Source organism: Paramisgurnus dabryanus, chromosome 8 (assembly GCF_030506205.2).
Source record: "Paramisgurnus dabryanus chromosome 8, PD_genome_1.1, whole genome shotgun sequence".
NCBI classification, from domain to species: Eukaryota; Metazoa; Chordata; class Actinopteri; order Cypriniformes; family Cobitidae; genus Paramisgurnus; species Paramisgurnus dabryanus.
The window spans coordinates 5,856,776-5,878,022 of NC_133344.1; the positions used below are offsets into that span (position 1 = coordinate 5,856,776).

Sequence of the window (21,247 nt, forward strand, 5' to 3'; positions counted from 1 at the left end):
TTCTTTCTTTAGTGAGTTTATCTGAGGACTAAAGAGCTGCAGCGCCTCCTGCTGCACTGGAGACAAAAGACGCGCACTGCTTTACAATGGATTTAGCAAAACAAACCATCACAAACTATTTTGTTCACACATTTAAGTTAACGTTACAAAATGAAGAAAGTGATAAAATGATTTGCTAAATACTATTGTTTGAGGTAAAAAGAAATGACAAATAAAACAATTCATTAACTTTAACGAATCTTACCAGAGCAGTAGCCGCCTAGCTAACGTTTTCTCTTGTTTTTACACCAATCAAACGCTTCTAACACCCTGTCTTCATATAGACTTTAAAATCGATCGAAAACCACTAAAATATATATTTGTTCTCTGATATTTAAGTTACTAAATGACGAAAGAAAGCAAAGAAATCTGTAAAATAATGTCTGTCTCTGAGGTAAAAGTAAACGACCGCGAGTGACGTGAGTTCGCAAGCGCGTTCTGGAGGAGCGTAGCAGAGAAGCGCGTGCTGCAGCAGTGGAGCGAGCACATCTGACTGGCGCACTAATAAAGGAATACATGGATTTAAAGAGGTTTTCACTTAATTTCCTCAAAAAAATCGGATGGATAGCAGCAGTAGTGAACACACACTGAGCAGCGGGCATTCATGCGCTGCCCTAGGGGCTTCACCATCTATTATTAAAGTGTATTCGTTATATTAAAAACCTACAGGGAACCTTCTGGGAACGTTATCTTTAGGTTATAATAAATGTAACCTACAGGGAACGTTCTCTCTAGGTTATAAAATGAAACACAAAAATAACCTGCAGGGAACATTTTGGGAACGCCCTGCTGAAAAAAAAACAATAAAACATTACAGAAAATTCTAATGGTTTCCATTAAAATAGCAATAGGAACCATTAGCTTTTACCATTAAAACCACTAAACAGTAGTTTGTTTTGGGCCATATTCCATTAGAACCAATACATATTCCATTAGAACCAATAGAGACCATCAAAAACAATACACTGTAGTGTGTTTTGGGCCATATTCCATTAGAACCAATAAAATTCCCAATAAAACCATTAGAATTTTCTGTAATGGTTTTATTGTTTTTTTTCAGCAGGGCGTTCTCTCTAGGTTATTAATTAAACATAAAAAACCCTGCAGGGAACGTTCTCTCTATTATAAATATAACCTACAGAAAACCTTACCAGAACGTTCTTATTTGGTTAACAAAAAATAAATAAACCAAATGGGAACAATAAGGGAACGTTAGGGGAACGTTGTGTGTTTGCTGGGAATGTATAATAATGCAGATAATAGTATGTTTGTCACTTTATGAATGTTGCAATGTTGAATCTGGGGAGGTCAGGTGACTTTGAAACCAATTCTTAAATTCTTATTTTATTAAAATTACATAGCACACAACATAAAATTAATGAGTTTGACACATTACAAAAGAGTTTATAAAAGAGATAAATGTGATACAAAAATGATAAATGTATCAATAAAATATGAAAAACAACACTATTGTATATAGTTACAGTATGTTGGCTTGCTGCCTGAAAATTAAACAACCACACACATACATCCACACAGCACTCTGGTCACAGAAAATACCCATACAATTGGCAGACAAGCTTCTGTGTGAATGTAAACATGTCCGTAAATCTTCTATCGTTCTTGGAAAGAAGACCTAGTAACATTGCCGTAAGATGCCCGGAAAACCCTCAGTATGAAAAGACACAAACACAATGCCGTAATGGGCGTGTTGTAGTGAGGACGCGCGTGTCATCACAACAATTAAGTTATGATTCAGCTCTTTAAAACAAGAGATTTACATGCAGATCAATATTCATGAGAAATGACAGCAAACTCGACTGAAGCTAATATCATGCAAGTTAGCTCGTCACTATTAGCGCTGAAGCAGAGATCATTCAGCAGCAAAAAAGAATATTGTGTCACATGCTCATATGAGCTTATAATAAACAAAAATCCCTGTGCGTCATCGCAACAAGATATATCGTTTAGCTCCTCAAAACAGGGTTTTTAAATGCACATTAACAATCACGATGAGAAATTTAGAGATCAGGGAGCTTTTAAAATATCCACTCTGAAGCTGAGATCACTCACCAGCATAGAATGGGGCGTCACATGCTCCTTTATAACCTTATCCTAAACAAAAACAAGCTGCTAGGCGCTGAAAGCACGTCCTGGTCAAGACGTTAAACTGACCCGATAGGGACTAGAGGGATATCCTACCTAGATGGATGGATGTGTCCTACCAGAAGATCTTAGATGATCTTAGATCAATATGGCTATGGGGACCAAACTAGTGAAACTATCAAAGTGTTATTGGGACGCAGCAATAACACTCTTACCTCAAAAGGCAAGTAAGGGGTTTAACCGTTGAAAGACTTTGAGGAAAGGGTAAGGCAATACAAGGAGACCTTGGAAATCAAGGTGGTTGTTCAACCAATCTGCCAGCCACTGACAAGTATGCTAAGACTGGAAAATCCAAGAACAAATATTTCTCCGTAGCTAACCACAACGTGAGAACGCTGAACGACACATAGAACAAAGAAACCGACGTATGGATTACACTAGGGATGCACCGAATATTCGGCCACCGAAAGACTTTTATCACCGAAACAATACGGCCGAAATGTTGTGATGACGCAAACAGAAACCGCGACCTGCACGTGCTTGTCTGAAGCAACATGTATGCGGCGTGGATGTATTTAAACGCAAAAAGGTGCTAAAGTACGCACAGAGGCACATGCGGTTGTGTCCGGTCCAGACGTGATCATCACAGTGAGTTCGCCCTTCAAAGATCAGAACTCTTGATGTGTAAACTTTAGAGAGAGTCGCGCAAATGTGTCTCATACTGTATAGTCCATTAACATAAATGTGCCGAATAAAGCAATAACGTAACGTTTTTATGCTGCGCTGTTTGGGATTCGCCTTCGTTCTCTGTGTGCGCGCGTGTTTAAGTGCCCTCAATAGTGCACACACGAGTGAGACGCAAACAAGCGAACGTAAAATCTTTCTGTTATTGACAGGGCACATATAAACAAAATGATCTCCAAAGTATTCTTTTTCTAATAAAAACATTTGTTTATGTCTTAAGTGTATGCATAGATTACAGTCATAAACCAGTCTGTGCTTATTTAAAGAGACAGTAACCTCAATTAACCTACTTAAGTCTTACAAAGAGACAAATAGCTCTAAAAATAATAATATATTTAATTTATACAATAAAGACAGTGTTATGACTCATTTAATTCCATTTCTGTACCTAATGCTAATGTTAGCCCTTATTAATGTGCAGCTTTGTTCTTTTTTTTATAAATGTTTGTAATTTCTTTATTTGTTATTAGATTTTCCCCATATGTGCCCTGTCAATGATCTGCAACCAATCAGATATCTCCCCCTTGTTTTAGCCAATCACAAGAACGCACCCCACATGGGGGATTGTTTACTTAGGGCGCACTCACATTATCCCAACCAAACCAAACCATGCCTGGGCGCGATTGCCACCCCTCCCAACTCCCCCAGGTGCACGCACTCACACTGTACTTCTTATCGATCCGAGTCCGGGCGCGCTTTCGTCATTAAGATGCGATTGTTTTGAAAAAGCAGGAAGTAAAGCGCTCTCTTAACACTGGAACCCACCGTAATGATATGTCTGTGTTTTTCATTCGGAGTCGTTTGGTGCGCGATTACAGACAGCCCTCTCACATGTCATCATATTGCTAAGTTGATCTGTCACGTGCGCAGCTCGGACATTCACGTAACCCCGCTGCGCGCATCAAAAGGTTTTTACGGATGCAGATGAAGGTGAGTGGTCGCGCAACTGACGTCTTCACCTCTTCACCACAGCCTTCCGCGCCTGAGCCCAAGTGAACCGCGCTCCGGCCCACCTCTGCAACCCGGCCGTGGCACGATTAAACAATCCGAGCGCGGTTTGGTTTGGATAATGTGAGTGCGCCCTTATAAGCCAATCACATGACCTTTAAGCTGGTTTGCCAACCGCCAATAAAACCGAAAAAGATTGTGACTGGCTAAAACAAGGAGGAGATATCTGATTGGTTGCAGATCATTCCCTGTTTAAAAAAAGGCATTTGTGTGTCGAGCCAAGTCAGGGGAGTCTCAAAATTCACACACAAATGCAGTAAAGTTCACAGACCAAAAACAGTTTGTAAATCAAGATATATTTGTGTGTGCATCAGAAATACATTTCTGAATCTTGTCCTGTGCATTTGTGAATCTTGAGTGCATTTGTAAATGTTGTTTGCATTTCTGAATTGGTTGTGTATTTATGAATTTTGTGTGCATTTCTGAATTTTGTGTGCATTTGTGAATCTTCTGTGCTTCTTAAATTTTGTGTGTGCATTTGTGAATTTTGTGTGCATTTGTGTATCCTGCATGTGTATTTATGAATCCTGTGTGTGCATATGTGAATGTAGTGTGTGCATTTATCTTTATTGAGACTCTTCTAGCTCCATATGCCAATGACAAGTAATTCCGACTTTCCACAATACCGCTATTATCCACCAATTGGTGCTCTTTCGCAACTTATACAACTCAGAAGTATTGCCCACATTTAACTTTTGTGAAAATCATGAAAAATGGCTGGCGACTTTTTTTAAAATGCTGGTGGGGAAAGAGTTAAAGTTCGGGAAAGAGTTAAACTTTCTCTCCAGTATGAACCCTCTGATGGGCTTTGAAGTCACCTGAAGAAGCAAACGTCTTGCCACACTGAGAGCATTTGTACGGTTTTTCACCTGTATGAACTCTCTGGTGCCTTAGTAAGTTTGACTGGTGACTAACACTCTTCCCACAGACACTACAGTGATAAGGTTTCTCTCCAGTGTGAACCCTCTGATGAGCTCTTAATTGAGTTGACCTAGAGAAGCTCTTTCCACAGACACTACAGTGATAAGGTTTCTCTCCAGTGTGAACTCTTTGATGAACTCTTAATTGAGATGAACTAGAGAAGCTCTTCCCACAGACACTACAGTGATGAGGTTTCTCTCCAGTATGAACTCTTTGATGAACTCTTAATTGAGATAAATTAGAAAAGCTCTTTCCACAGAGACTACAGTGATAAGGTTTCTCTCCAGTGTGAACCCTCTGATGATCTCTTAATTGAGTTGACCTAGAGAAGCTCTTTTCACAGACACTACAGTGATGAGGTTTCTCTCCAGTGTGAAGTCTTTGATGAGCTCTTAATTGAGATGACCTAGAGAAGCTCTTTCCACAGACACTACAGTGATGAGGTTTCTCTCCAGTGTGAACTCTTTGATGATCTTTTAATTGAGTTGAATTGGAGAAGCTCTTTCCACAGTGAGCGCAGACGTAAGGTTTCTCTCCAGTGTGAGTCCTCTGATGGACTTTGAAGTGACTTGAAGCAGCAAAAGTCTTGTCACACTGAGAGCATTTGTAAGGTTTTTCTCCAGTGTGAACTCTCTCATGGACTATCAGATTATATTTATGGCAGAAACATCTATCACAGTGTAAACACTGATAGAGTTTCTCTTTAAAGTGAATATTCTGGTGTATTTTTAATGAACTTGAATCCATAAAGGTTTTGTCACATTCACTGCACTGATACGGTCTCTCATTGGTGTGTAAAAGCACATGTGTCTTCAGACTATGTTTACAGCTAAATCTCTTCTCACAGTGAGGACACCCATAAGGTTTCTCTCCTGTATGAACTCTCAGATGAATTTTAAGATTGGCTTTGGTTCTGAAGTCTTTTCCACATTCAGTGCAGTTGAAAGGCTTTTCATCACTGTGTGTCCTCGTGTGAAGATTTAGTTTAGAGGAAGAGACACAAATCCTCCCACACTGCTCACAGTGAAACTGCTTTCTCTTCTTCTTCTTCTCGCTGTGGTCTTCTGAATGAAGTTTCTTCTCTTGTAAGGTAGTAAAGCTGATCTCAGATCTGTTGAAGAGTTTCTCTTCTGTGTGTTTTCTCTCATGTCTCTCTAAATGTCTCTGTGAGCTGAATGTCTTTCCACAGGTGATGCAGGAAAGAGTTTGTGCTGTCAGTCGCTCTTTTGATGTTGAGGACGTTATTTCTATATCCAAACATGAATCACTCTTCACATCTGAAAGAAACATGAAACAATTAAATTGTCTTTTCACTCTTATTTACACAAAGAAGGTTAGAAGGCTAGAATGAAATTAAGTATTTTTAAAGGGATAGTTCACCCCAAAATGATCACTTTTCCCTGTGTCATTTTAAACCCCCAAGTGCTCAGATTGTTTTCAACTGATAAGCAATATGCTGAACCAATTTTTATGTACTGTTATACTTCTGTTTTTGACACAATTACAACAACACTACTGAAATGAACAAACCCTTATTATAATATCAATCACTCCCTCTTTACATACAATGTAATAAACAGAACCCGAACGATTTTATCGGCAATATGAGCATGTCGCAGATATATCTCACCACATTTGTGAGTGATCGTTGCAAAAAAATAATTTTATTTTGTATTTATAATGTATATAGTGTACTTTCTATGTACAGTATAATGTAGTATAATATACTGTAGTTTATGTTTACTGTACTATACTATACACAATGAATACGGTTGTCCGATATATTGTTAATTGTTATCTGTTTTTTACTACCTAATATATGTATCAGCATCAGCCCCCAAAAAAATGCATATCGGTTGGGGTCTAGTAATAAATAGAAGAGTGAAAGAGTGAAGAATAATATTAATTTAATGAATAATAATCACTAAAATAATACATTGTCAGGAAAGTAACAAACCAAACAGCTTATATCTCATTGAATATCCTAACTGATATTTTATGTCAGAATAATTCATATTTTGTTGTTATAGTTTATGAAATGGCTGTTGACAAAACGCTGTTTATTACTCATAAATCAACTTTAGCAAACTTGCTATAGCTCGCGGAGGTAATAAATAATTAATTCATGTCCACTGCAATTTATTTAGATGTTTTTTTTAGCAAAATAATTTTCATCTGATTAATGTTAATTTAACTTAATTTGAATGTGGTGGCTGTGCTTCAGCCTTCAACCCGGTAAGTGAACAGCAATATAAACACGAGTTTAAAAGGCTACTAATAAGCATAAATAAAAAAAATTATTCAGCATTTTTATTTCCCACAAGCATTTATTCATGGCTGTTTAGTTCATGAAAAGCTACGTTGTTAATTCCTTACAAAAATTAACCATGGTTTTACTACAGCTAAAAAAAACATCGTTACTGTTGTAAAACCATGGTAACCACAAAAGAACCATGGTTTTGACAACCGTGGTTTTCAAAAACCACAGTTAAACCATTAGTGTAGTTAAATCATGGTTTTGCTGATAGTAATCAATACACCAAAAAACATGGTTACTACACTTTTACCACAATAAGGGATGGGAAAGGATTTAAAGAAACAATTTATGTGACTGAGTTTGTATCACTTTTTAGCTGCATAGATTGCTTTTCATGCAATATAACACATCTCATCTGTACATTAATGTCTGTTATATTAAATAAATTGATTACTTAAAGCAAAGTAAGTAGGCCTATACTTAAAGTCCTTTTAATGAAGTTGCGTCACTCTGCCGTCATATTTGCTGTGCACACTGTTGTTGTCTCATCTCCTCAGTGGTGAAATGGCGTCCAGCGTGCAAATCTCAAAACGGTCACGAGATGGCGGCATTTATTGGTCAAGCCGATATTACAAAACCTATATCCGATAATGGTAAAATGCTTAAAGCAGGGGTCCTTCTTTTTTTTTTTTGTTGAGGAAATGATTGTGAAACTAACCAATTCAATTGGACAGACAGAAGCCTCCCGAATTTAATCAGAAATACTTAAAATGTGTTCTGAAGAGAATCGGAGCACTTGGAGGGTTAAAGACAACACATGAGTAGAGATCGACCGATACTCATTTTTTTTTAAACCGATAACAAATATTTGGATGCTTATGTGCCCGATAACCGATATGCTGAACCGATTTTTATTTACTGTTATACTTCTGTTTTTGATATAATTACTACAACACGACTGATCTGAACAAACCTTTATAATAATAATCATCATCATCACAATCACTTCCTCTTTGCATACAAAGTAATAAATAGAGGGGTCTGAAATAGTGAAGAATAATATTAATTTAATGAATAATGTAGAAACTATATTCCCAATACATGGACCATTCCAAACACCCCTATCATTTCGTCAGAATGGACTGATCCAAAGTTTGCGCTGCGGTTTTGACAGAGCGGGAAAGAGAAAAGCATAGCGGAAGTGGCTGCATATTCTACATAGTTTATAGAGTAAAACAGGTGGATTAAGTGCCTTTTTTGAGATATAATATCATTGTCTTGACCAGCAACCTGTAGCGTTCAGCAATCCAACCAGTTGTTAGCAAAGAGATTTTACAAATAATATCACTGACTGGAATACTACATTCAGGAAAGTAACAAACAAAACAACTTATATCACTGAATTTCTTAACTGGTAATGTTATTTGATGTCAGAATAATTAATATTTTGTTGTTATAGCTTATGAAATGGCTGTTGACAGCGCTGTTTATCTATGCATTTACTCACGCATTAAAGGAATAGTCTACCCTTTTGCCATATTAAACTATGTTATTACCTCAACCTAGACGAATTAATACATACCTATCTTTTTTCAATGCGTGCACTGTACAGCGCGTTGTGAATGTGTTAGCATTTAGCCTAGCCCCATTCATTCCTATGGTACCAAAAAGAGTTTTATTTTGTGGCACCAAACTTACTGGTATAACACCTCATGTAACAGTCTTTAAATAGGGAAAACACGGAAGTGTTTAGTGGCATCCCTATTTGGTACCATAGGAATGAATGGGTCTAGGCTAAATGCTAACACATTCACGATGCGCTATACAGTGCACACATTGAAAATGGATGGATATTAATTTGTCTAAGTTGAGGTAATAACATAGTTTAATATGGCAAAAGGATAGACTATTCCTTTAACTGTTTCAAACTGTGACTGCTTGCGGAGGTAATAAATAATGAATATCCACAGACATTTATTTAGATATTTTAGCAAAATAATGTTTATCTGGTAAATGTTAATATAACGTAGTGTAAATCTTGTTAAAAGTTAGTTACATGTGGTGGCTGTGCTTCAGCCTTCAACCCGGTAAGTGAACAGCAATATGAACGTGATTTTACGATGCTAATGATAAGCATAAATAACAGAAAAACGAATTTAATTTAGCGTTTTTAATTCCACAAAGCATTAATTCATGGCTGTTTTATTCATGCAAAACTATGTCGTTATTGGGACCGGATTTTATGGATCAGCCAGCGTGACTCTGTGAGTTTGTCTCTTTTCTTGGACAAGCTGCATACATTGCTTTTAATAAATCAACTTATTTAACATAACATTAATGCACAATATGTGTTATAAATGCCTGCAAATATGCGAAGTAAGTATACTCAAAGACCTTTTAATGAAGTCGCGTCACTCCGCCTTCATATTTTCTGTGCACGCTGCTGCTCCAGCACGCAATTCTCAATTCTCTCGTTTATCGGTCAATCCGATATTACAAAACCGATATCCGATCATCGGAAAATGCTCAAATATCGGGGAAAATATCGGAAAACAGATATATCGGTCGATCTCTACACATGAGTAAGTGATTATTATCATTTTGGGGTGAACTAAGTATTAAAGATGTCCTAAACCCCTTTAACATTTTAGTACTTACACTTTTTGGTCTTTTAATTAGTGAGTTTGTGACTGAAAACCCAAAACAGGTGCTCACATGCCGTTTAAAATGTTAAAAACACAACAATAATTGATGAGACATACCTGATGGAATAAAATCATCATCTTCCTCAGTGCGATCTTCCTCTTTGAGTTCAGTTTTGATTTCTGTGGGTTCAGTTTTGATTTCTGTGGGTTCAGTTTTGATTTCTGTGGGTTCAGTTTTAATCTTCATCATGAGGTTCGTGCAGTCGATGAGTTTAACTGAACACATCTTCAGTGTGGTCTGCAGGATCTGCTGCTGTTCTCCAGCGTTACAGACAGAATCCAGAGACTCTGTGGAGGTTTGATCCTCCTGTAAGCTCTGTTTACTGTCACACACTGTAGTGTCCTGAGTGTCTGTGGGCTTTGACTCAGTATAACAGAGTAAAGTCAGACTGAGATCGGAGTCCTGTGTGTGTCTGGATTTCTCTTCAGAGAGTTTAGAGTCCAGCAGTGGCTGTGGTGTGCGGCTCTGATCTCTGCTCATCCACACTGAATCCAGACTCCCATCATCACTCACATACACTGAAGATTCACAACAATCCACATCCTGACAACACAACACACACAAACAGTAAGATTAAAAATGATTTGATGTTGTCTGATTCAGGTAAATGATGTTTAAAGCTGTACAAACCTCTCGTTTAATTGCTAAATCTCCTCTTGACCTCAGCGTTTTCTCCAGTAACTCCACCTCTTTCTTTAGCTGAAAGATTTCTGTGATGAAATCATCAATATATCCAGCATGGACAGATCAGTTCCTACTACTGATTTTAAGAACAGCACGTCTCATCATCAAAGTCTCAACACTAAAATACACAGAGACAAGACTCTGTTTACACTCATGAAACACGCAAGAGAAAAACACTGAGGATACACAAACACATCACACTCGCGCTCTTTCTTTCTTTCTTTCGTGAGTTTATCTGCGGACTAAAGAGCTGCAGCGCCTCCTGCTGTACTGGAGATAGAAGACAAATTTAGCAAAACAAGTATGCGTCTCAATTATGGCCAGAAATCATCACAAACTATTGTATGTATAAGTGATGACTAAATGAAAGAAGGGGTGGGAAAATAATTGCTGAAGAATAAAGACAGAACATTAAGCTTTTAAAGTAAGGACATCGTAGGACAAAGAGATTATGGTCATATTAAAAATACAATCTTTTACAAACTTTTCACAACGTTATACAACATTTTAAAAACTTTTAAAAACCACTCCCTAAACAACAACAAAAAGGACGTTTTATAAACGTTGTAAAATACCTAATTAGAAAAAGCATAAATCATAAATCAGTTTACTACGAAAACAAAACCAGACCAAAATGCAACATTTGTGATATGTTTTCTTTAGCTGTTAAACCTTGAAATAAGACTTTTAAAGAACATCATGACCATACAACCAAGATTTATGACGTGTTACTTTGTATGTCAGCCCATCAACGAAAATGCCATATATGCCCGATTACCAATCCAGCCCTGCCTACCATTATAAAACAAAACACTATTAACAAAGCTGAGATACATTTAAACCAATGTGTTGTATTTTGGTATGTTCATGACAATCTTTAAACATCTTATTACAACATTATGAAAACTTGTTGGAAAGCTTTTTAGCAAAGACCAGAAGACTTGGGCTTCAAATCAGAGCATAGAGTCCAGGTGCTGCAGTAACCAAGTCTGACTAACAGTCCCATTGTCACACTCATAGCCAGGAAGTAGACTGAAGGTACGTGATATTACTTTATTGGAACACACACTGAAATAGAGAAACAATAGGTGAGTAAATGAGATATGTAAAGTTTCTGGAATGCATTTAGCTGTATAACAATGTCTCTATTGCAGGAGGTGATCGGAGGATTCCCGGACGGTAAACAAGGAGGAGAAGGTAAGTCCAAGGTGAGTAGTACGGGCTTACGAAAATTAACCATGTTTTTTTGGTGTATTGATTACTATCAGCAAAACTATGGTTTTACTACACTAACCATGGTTTAACTATGGTTTTTGAAAACAATTTTTTTGTTAATTTTCGCAAGGGGAGCCTTGGTGTCCATAAGTGAATAGACCAGACAAGGAGTGAAGGGAGCAGAGATATATATAAAGGGGTATGGTAATGGGAAACAGGTGTACGTGCTTACAGTGCTTTAAGTGGCCCAAAAGAGGTGCCGGTACTCTATTTTATTTTATTTTTGCTGACTCCCCTCTTCCCCTGAGGTAACAACAACTATATTGAAGGGGTTTTATATACAGCAGTCAACAGACGACTTTATAAATAATAATAAATCCTTTTATTAGTTTATGGATTTACTTTAGCTAGAAATAGCTACTGAACATAAATAAAATGTGCAAAAGGATTTTGAAAAAATACCCTTAAAGAGCTACTGTAGAAAGAGCTACTGAACATAAATAAAATGTGCTATAGGGTATTGAAAACGTTTTGGACAAAATGTACATAAAATAAATGAAAAAACATAATAACATAGTAACCATAGAACAGTAAAACATAAAAATGAGTCTTGAAGATGAAGGTTAATTTCTTTAACGCTGAAAAATATACAAAAGCAGATTCAGCAAAATACAATCACAGTACATCAAATGAAAAAAATAGAAATATTGTACAAATAATTTTACCTAGAAAAGGCTCCAGCACGTTTTGGGCTCCACTTTCCTTGCACTTTGGGCTTCGCAGTTTGTGGATGCTGCACTTCTCCTCCCTAGTGCCATGTCTGCACATATGTTTGTGCATTAAACTGATCCAATGGTGGTCCGTTGCATTTCAGGAAGATCAGATTTGAAAGCCTTTTGATGTTGAGAGAGTTTCTTTTATCTGTCAAAGTATCATTCATTGAGCTGAAAGCTCGCTCGCATTCACTTGTTGATACTGCAATGGTGTGGACAGCTTTAAGAAGAGGCTTCAGGGCTTCTGGTGTCTTGGAAGCTTTAAGGTCTTTATACTCCCTAAATCCTAGGACACTTTCCCTCTCCCCAACTCTGAATCTTTGACATAAACGTCTGACCGCTGCATCCCCATATTGAATATCAAGAGATGAAGGCCAGGAGTCAGACTGGAGGACCTTGATGTCTGAGAGGAGGTGACTATCTGTCTTTTCAGATGAGGTTCTACTGACATGTGAAGAAGTTGTTGGAGTCATCCTGCACTTAACATTTTCAGCCAGGCTACGGGTTATATTGTTTTTTATAACCCTCTCATTTTCATGCAGGCATACATTTCTGAAGATTTTCTTTTTTTCAGCTTCAATGACAGTTTGTGTGTAGGGACCAGGTGTGGATACCATTGACTCAAACACCCGGATTTGTCGTTCCAGCTGCCTGTCGGCTTGATCCAAAGTCATGTCCCGTCTCTGGAGCGTTCTTGAGAGGACACTGAGTTCTGTGAGAGCATCATACATGATGCCAAGATTTACCACAAAAGAAACAGTAGTCAGAACATCATTGAGTCCTTTGTATTTTAATCTCTCTCTTGAGTCTCTGCTGGTATCAGCATCAGCACTTGTAAAGTGTACCTGCAGAGCTTGGTAGTTCTCCCATACTGCTTTCACCGTTCTCTCACTTAAAGCAACCCAACGCACTGATAAAATACGGCCTATCACAAGGAGACACTGTCCAACATTGTTAGCACTCTCTGTTAACTCCCTTTAGTTTTTTGGGGATGCATGGTAGAGGGAGTAAAGCTGATCTAAAAATATTTTAAAGTGGTTGATTCCTCCTACCTCCTTTAAAACATCACAAACCGCCAGTTCCAGTTTGTGATTGGAACAATGCCAGACAAAAAGGTAAGGGAATTTGGAACAAAGCTGCGCAGCAACTCCTGCTTTCCTCCCAAGCATCACTGAGGCTCCATCACAAGCAAATCCCAACAAATGTTCCTGTAGGTAGTGAGGGTCAAAGCCATTATTATGAAGACATTCTAACAGTGCTTAAGTGATGTCCTTTGCTGTGGTCCCCTGCAGCTCAATCAGTTCAAAAAATATTGTGTCTGGCTGTTCACTGGAAATAGCTGACCGCAGGCACACGACAAGCACAGACTTTCCACTTATTGTAGTGGATTCATCAATGAGCACACACAGTTTTTTTTCATTCATCACTATGTCATTGACTACCTTCTTTTTAATTTCAGCTGCAATGTGATCCAGTATATTTGCACATGAGTTATTAGAGTGTAAAACTCTGCCCATCTTGACACCATTTAAGACTTGCAACTGGACATCTATTGGCATGTCTGTAAAGGGACGCCCATGCTTGCCAATCTTATAAGCTGTTCTAAACACATTCCAAGTTGAAGCGTATTCAGCCTTTCTCATATCTTCAATGTGTTTTTGCATTTGATTTTGTGTTGCCTTCTCTTTTATTTCAACTGCTTTCTTGTGATAAATTGAGTCTCTGTGCTCTTTAATTTTTTTTCGTAGTGAGCTTTGTTGTGCAGCCTTGTCCCTTCCAAAAGACGAGATTAAGCACCCACTCCACTCCTGCGACACTCTCTGCCCTTGCTGCATGTCTACGCGAGCACAAACGTGACTACACACACTACAACCCAACTTTTGATTTTTACTTATCAGCCACTTATAATTTTTGGAGAAATACTGTACTTGTGCTTGGGACCAACATTCTGGCCACTCATGCTCGCCAACGTGGCTGTTGTCATCGGTAGAAGTGATGTCACTCTCGTCCTCGACGCCACTTGTGAGAACCGGATCAACTGCGGCACAAGTGCTGCTTTCATTAGCTTGCGTGACCTGCAGCGATATCATTATGGTTTGGGGGGGTGTCAGCCAGCGAATCCTCTGATTCTGACCTTGTTCTTTTACTACTTAGAAGCCAGGAGAGCATCTTAAGTGTTCATTGTATTTTTATTTTCACCCGATCAGCTACGGTTGCGCGTTTCACACACCCTCTCCTAAGCACGTTGAATTGTTTACACTGACGCCGGCAAAAGCGCGCATGCGCTATTAACTTGTAAAACTCAAGGGTGTATGGGTAATGTAGTCTCTGCTCTCGTGTGTCACGAGCGTGCATTGTGAAGGACGCTCTGAAAAGCAGCAGCGCAGACAAAGGATTTAAACTTCTATAATTAAAACAGATGTGCAAATGAGCGTTCCGGTACGCTAAAAGCACGTTCTGGGCGCACGGAGAGGTGGTGGTATGCTGAAGAGCTATTTTTAGAAGTGGCGGTACTGAGTACCGGCGCGTACCGGCCCACTTAAAGCACTGCGTGATTTGAATTCAGGGGAGAGGGAACGAGTTGGAGGAGTGACTGATGATGTTGATGGAATCCTGACAGTACTCCCTCCTCCCGAGGCGGCTCTTGACGGCTGTTGAGAGGGGGGAATTACGGCTGCGAGGTCTACCTCGGGCCTGGGAGTCGGACGCTCGGTGTGATCGGAGTGGAACTGAGTGAAGGGAGTGGGATCCAAGATGTCCTCAAGGGGCACCCTTGAGCATTCCTCTGGGCCATAGTCCTCCCAGTCCACTAAGTATTCCACTTGAGGACCTCGCCGCCGGGAGTCCATGATGTTGCGGACTCTGTAGATGGGCTCCTCTTCCACAGGAATGGGAGGAGGAGGCACAGCTGTGGTGTCAGGATCTGTAGACGAAGGAGAAACAGGGTCACTGAAGGGTTAGTAGGGAGACATGAAAGAGTTGAGTCTGGGGTGTTAAGTTGAGTCTTTATGTGACTTCATTCACCTGCCTCTGCACGGTGAAGGGGCCGATGTAGCGAGGACTCAACATATGGCAAGGCTGGCGGAGGCAGATTTCCTGGGTGGAGACCCAACCCTTTTGGCCGGGTTGGTACTCAGGGGGGTCGGAGCGATGTCGGTTGGATTGAGTCCTAAACCCCCTCGCTCTGATGGAACCAATAGTCCACAGCTGGAACCACTGAGGGCTCACCGCACCAGGGGAAAAGAGGAGGTTGGTAATCTAGATAGCATTGTAAAGGGGTGAGCCCAGTGGTGGATTGTGGCAGGGAGTTTTGGGCATATTCTGCCCAAGGGAGATAGTAATCAGTAGGCAGGGATGCACAAGAAGTCCGTGTCAATCCTATGTTGGAGATAGTTATAGTTTAATTGTGTGCGTGCATCTAAATGTAAGTTTATTGGTCACATGGTTAATTTCACTTATGTATGTTTATAATTATTATAATGGGATATATATAGGTATACACTGTGTGCACAATTATTAGGCAAGTTGTATTTTTGAGGATTACATTTGTTATTGTACAACGACAGTGCTCTTGGTCAATTAAACATATTAACAAACCCTCAAACCTGAACATTTAAGTTAGTAAAAGTTTTGGCTTTCTTAAGAGAATATTTATATGTACACTATTATTAGGCAACTATTAGTGTACAAAATTATTATGCAACTAAATGAAAATCAAAGATTTTCCCATCTCACTTGTTTATTTTCACCTGTTAAAGTGATACATTTTTATTACGTTAAAGAAACTATACATTTAAAAATAAAAATTTCTGAAATAAAAAAACAACAACTCAGTGACCAAAGTAGCCACCCTTCTTTTCAATAACATATGCCTTCCATTCACGGAGTCAGTCAGTTTCTTGATCTGGTCAGAATCAAGTTTTTGTGCAGCCGCAACCCAGACACTGTTCAGAGAGCTGTACTGTTTTAGCCTGGTATAACCAGACTCTCGTACATTCATTTCATTTGTACAGAGAGTCTGGCCACGCTCCATAGCAAAGCATTACTTCCGTTAAGGAGGGTCCATTGTTGAAGTTTAAAACTATTGGATATGCCCAGAGTCACTCAGGATCTGCCAAAGCCAATCGTTAACATGTGGTCGTGACGTATATCATGCACCGAAACCGTCCGGAAACAACAAGTCAGAATAATCAGACAAACAAAAGTTAGCAAACCTGGTTCTTGCTCCGGCTTTAACTTCTGTATATTCGGCAGTTTTGCAACAATGGACCGAATAGCTTTTCTCACGTCTTTCTCCGCTGCCATTACTGAACTACAACTCAAACTGACGCACGACCTCAACGTCATCGTTCTTAGCCACCCCCATCTGTTCGCTGATTGGTCCTGCAGATTTTTGCAGGAGAAAACGAAACTCTATAGAGCCATCCCAGACGTACTGCTGAAGCAAAATGAAAAATAAGCAGAAGCACGTAGGAGGGCGGAGCCAGGCTAGTTTTAGCCTGGTATAACCAGACTCTCATACATTCATTTCATTTGTACAGAGAGTCTGGCCACGCTCCATAGCAAAGCGTTACTTCCGTTAAGGAGGGTCCATTTTTGAAGTTTAAAACTATTGGATATGCCCAGAGTCACTCAGGATCTGCCAAAGCCAATCGTTAACATGTGGTTGTGACGTATATCATGCTCCGAAACCGTCCGGAAACAACAAGTCAGAATAATCAGACAAACAATAGTTAGCAAACCTGGTTCTTGCTCCGGCTTTAACTTCTGTATATTCGGCAGTTTTGCAACAACGGACCGAATAGCTTTTCTCACGACTTTCTCCGCTGCCATTACTGAACTACAACTCAAACTGACGCACGACCTCAACGTCATCGTTCTTAGCCACCCCCATCTGTTCGCTGATTGGTCCTGCAGATTTTTGCAGGAGAAAACGAAACTCTATAGAGCCATCCCAGATGTACTGCTGAAGCGAAATGAAAAATAAGCGGAAGCACGTAGGAGGGCGGAGCCAGGCTAGTACTGTTTACCTTCACTGTAAATGTCCTGCTTAAAAAGCACCCAGAAGTTCTCAATATGTTTTAAGTCAGGTGAAAAAGGGGGCCATGTCATTAGTTTTTCATCTTTAAAGTCGCAATGAAAGTAAAATAAAAAAACTGTAATTTGTTTTGTAATATTGTGCTATTTTTTTTTACAAATGATTTATCTGTGATTTTCTTTAATTTTAAAAAATTCATGTGCCCTCATAATCTTTAATCAAAAATGCAAATCTCCTCCCCTCCTAAAAACGATCTCTCTTTACTTCCGGTCATAATGTATGGCAGGTGGGCGGGGTCTGGGAAAATATCGCTGCGATTAGCACACGACCCAACTTCAAATGATCCAATCAGATCTCGATGGACAAATTCAAATCCAGCCCTGCCTTATTTAATTTCAGAGGCCGGTTTTACTCGGATACAAGTCACCACGGGGAACATTAGGCAATTGATACTTCCGTTTCATGGCAACTTTAAAATCATTAAATCAGTTATGTCATATTTAGATAAGTGTTGAACTACCCAACTACAGTACTTGACATTAGGTTCCTTGAATAAAATATATAAGCATCAATTTAGAAACCCTGTATTGGTACATATGTTGTAAAATTTATTTAAATACAGATTAAATACTGATATTTTTATATATTTATGAAAATATTGATGCTTTTATCCAAAGCGAATTACAGTGAATTACAAGTACAATACATTAAAGTTTGTTAAAAAAAACTAATAAACTATAATAACTATGAACTAATCTCTTAAAACACCATGCTTCCCTCATCTTTTATGTTTTAGAATATAGTATTAATATATATTTGATTGATGTATTAGGCCTACCTTTAATATTTGCAAAATGTCCCCCTAAATATATAATGTTGGCATACTCTGGCCTACACAATCTGTAGCAAATCAGCTGTTCCAAAAGATAGTTTACAAGCGACACTACTAGACCAGACTATGTGCAAGGTGAGAGAATAGTTGTCTAATTTTAATGTGTAAACAGACTAAAAAAGTGTACTCACAATTCATAATTAGTTGTCTATTCCTATAGTCTGTGAGCCAGTAGTCCTATTTCTGAAAATCTGCACCTCTTTGTGGCACAGACCTTTGGACCCAGAAAATACCCGTAAAATTGCCAGACAAGCGTCTATGTGAACACAAACTCGTCCCGTTAATCTTCTGGGATCGTTGCTGGAAAGAGGACCTAGTCAGACACATGGAAAACCCTCTATGTGAACAAGAAGCCAAAAGAATGCCATAATGGATGTGTCGTAGTGAGGACGGGCGCGTCATCACAACAAAAGTTATGGTTCAGCTCCTTAAAACGAGAGATAACATGCATATTCACCACGAGAAATGTTGCAATCTAGATTGAAGCAGTTTTCAGGAAATTATAAATGAGACGCATAAACAATGACGCACATGAGGACGCGTGTGTCATGGCAACATGAAGTTGTTTCAACTCTGTAAAATGAGGGATTTACAACATTCACAACGGGAAATGTCAGCAAACTGGACTGAAGCAGATATCAGGTGAGTTATTAGCTCATCACTTACTGCGTTGTGTTAGGACCCCGTTGATGTTTCTCCTTTATTCTATGTGCTGCTTGTCTCTGTCTTCCGCAGGGTGCTGAGGGCAGGGGTGGCGCCTAGGATTGAAGGGGTTGGACTATAAAAGGCGGGGTTTTTCCCCATGGACGGGCTCTCTTGGCTTCTCGCTCATTCCTGTGGCTTGCCCCGATGGGGAGAGTCTCGAGTGAGCTCTCTCCGATCGCGTAGTTTTCCTGGAAGCTCCCATGTCCTCGTTTTTACTCTAAGACATGTTATGCCTTATATTTTGTTATGCTGACTCCGGCCATTTATGTAAATAAATATATTGATTGATTCTTTATTTGTCATTCTCATGTTGTACATAAAAACGAAATTGTGTTTCACACATCCACCGTTCAATAATATTTCAGTGCATTAATAACTAATAAAAGAGCACACTTTAAATATAAATATCCTAAAATACACTAAAAGAAGGCTAAATAAATAAATAATCTATTTTCAGTTCAAATCACATTCTCTGGTTAAGCAGTCTAATGGCTGTGGGAAAAAAACTGTTTAGTAGCCTGCTGGTTCTTGCTCTGATACTTCTGTATCTTTTACCAGACTGAAGGAGTATGAACATGTCATGTGAAAAGTGAGTGAAGTCTTTAATAATGCTGTTTGCTCTCATTTTACAGCGTTCTGTGTATATATCTTCTATACGTGGCAATGGAGCACCAATGATTTTTTCAGCAGTTCTCACAATCCTGTTCAGTTTATGTCTTTCTTCTCCCGTACTGTTTCCGAACCAGCAAGAGATGCAATATGTGAGAATGCTCTCTATGGTGCCTCTATAGAACATGGTCAAGGCTGGAATAAGAAGCTCCACCTTCTTCAGTCTACGGAGAGAATGAAGACGTTGTTGTGCCCTCTTGACTATAGCTGTTGTATTTTCACTGGAGGTTAACTCATCAGTCAGATGGAAGCCCAGGAACTTGACACTGTGTACTATGTCCACCTCAGAACCACTGATGTTCAATGGGAGATGGTGCCGATTACTAGTCTTCCTAAAGTCAACAACCATCTCCTTCGTTTTTTCAGTATTCAGGACGAGGTTATGTGTTTTACACCATACTGTCAACTGCTCCACCTCCTCTCTATAAGCCGACTCATCATTGTCAGTAATGAGGCCAACAACTGTGGTGTCGTCAGCGAATTTTAAAATGTGATTGGTGGTAAAACTAGTAGAACAGTCATGTGTCAACAACGTAAACAGTAAAGGGCTAAGTACACACCCTTGTGGTGATCCTGTGCTCACTGTGGTTGTCTTGGATATTTTATTACCTATTCTGACTGTCTGCCGTCTCTCCGTCAGAAAGTCCAAAATCCATCTGCACATGCCAAGATCCACTCCAAGTGATAACAACTTTTCAATAAGTTGTTGTGGCAAAATTGTATTAAAAGCGGAGCTAAAATCAATGAATAAAATTCTTGCGTAAGTGTTCCTGTTTTCCAGATGTGTCAAACTGAGGTGAAGCAGTGTAGATAGAGCATCCTCCGTTGATCGATTTGCTCTATATGCGAACTGCAATGGGTCCAGACTGGTTGGAAGACATGATTTGATGTGGTTCATAACAAGCTGTTCAAAGCATTTCATAGCAATTGGGGTCAGGGCTACAGGACGGTAATCATTCATGGTGGATGGCTTTGGTGTTTTAGGCAAAGGTATTATAGTTGAGCTTTTAAAACAGATGGGCACTCTGGCTTGGCTGAGGGAGATGTTAAATATGTCTGTGAAGACATCCTTCAGCTGTTCTGCACATTTCTTCAGCACACAACCTGGGATGTGATCTGGACCGGCCGCCTTTCTAGGGTTGATTTTTAAGAAGACCCTCTTTACGCTGTCTGGCGTCAGCTGGAGTGCCTGGTTGATGGGAGGCAGCACTTGCCGTTGTGCCAATTTGTCATCTGTGATCTCAAACCGTGAAAAAAAGGTGTTAAGATTGTCTGGTAGAGATGTATCATTTTCTGTTATCCGGACAGTAGGCTTATAGCCTATAGCTGTCTGAAATCCCTGCCATAACCGCCTTGTATCCCTTGTGTTGTTAAAATCACTTGACAGCTTTTTCCCATACTCCCTTTTAGCCTCTCGAATTGCTCTCTTTAGATCCTTTCTTGCTAAGTTGTACGCTTCAGTGTCACCAGATCTAAATGCAGCATCCCGA

The 21,247-nt window shown here is 39.3% G+C and overlaps 1 protein-coding gene across 4 annotated transcripts in view; it reads right to left on the reverse strand.

Moving 5' to 3' along the window:
- LOC135771674 (uncharacterized) overlaps nt 1-21,247 on the reverse strand; it is a 76,024-nt gene that overhangs the window by 22,446 nt on the left and 32,331 nt on the right. For 2 of the 4 annotated variants that reach the window (XM_073815404.1, XM_073815403.1), the window contains exon 1: nt 245-837. Coding sequence is in view for 2 of the 4 variants with exons in the window: in XM_065281939.2 (XP_065138011.2) it covers nt 4,669-6,095; nt 9,838-10,261 (1,851 nt within the window). In the remaining 2 variants the exon portion in view is untranslated. Of the gene's footprint in view, nt 1-244; nt 6,096-9,837; nt 10,325-10,411; nt 10,675-21,247 lie in introns of those variants that run through there. The other 2 variants (XM_065281939.2, XM_073815402.1) reach the window with 2 other exon arrangements.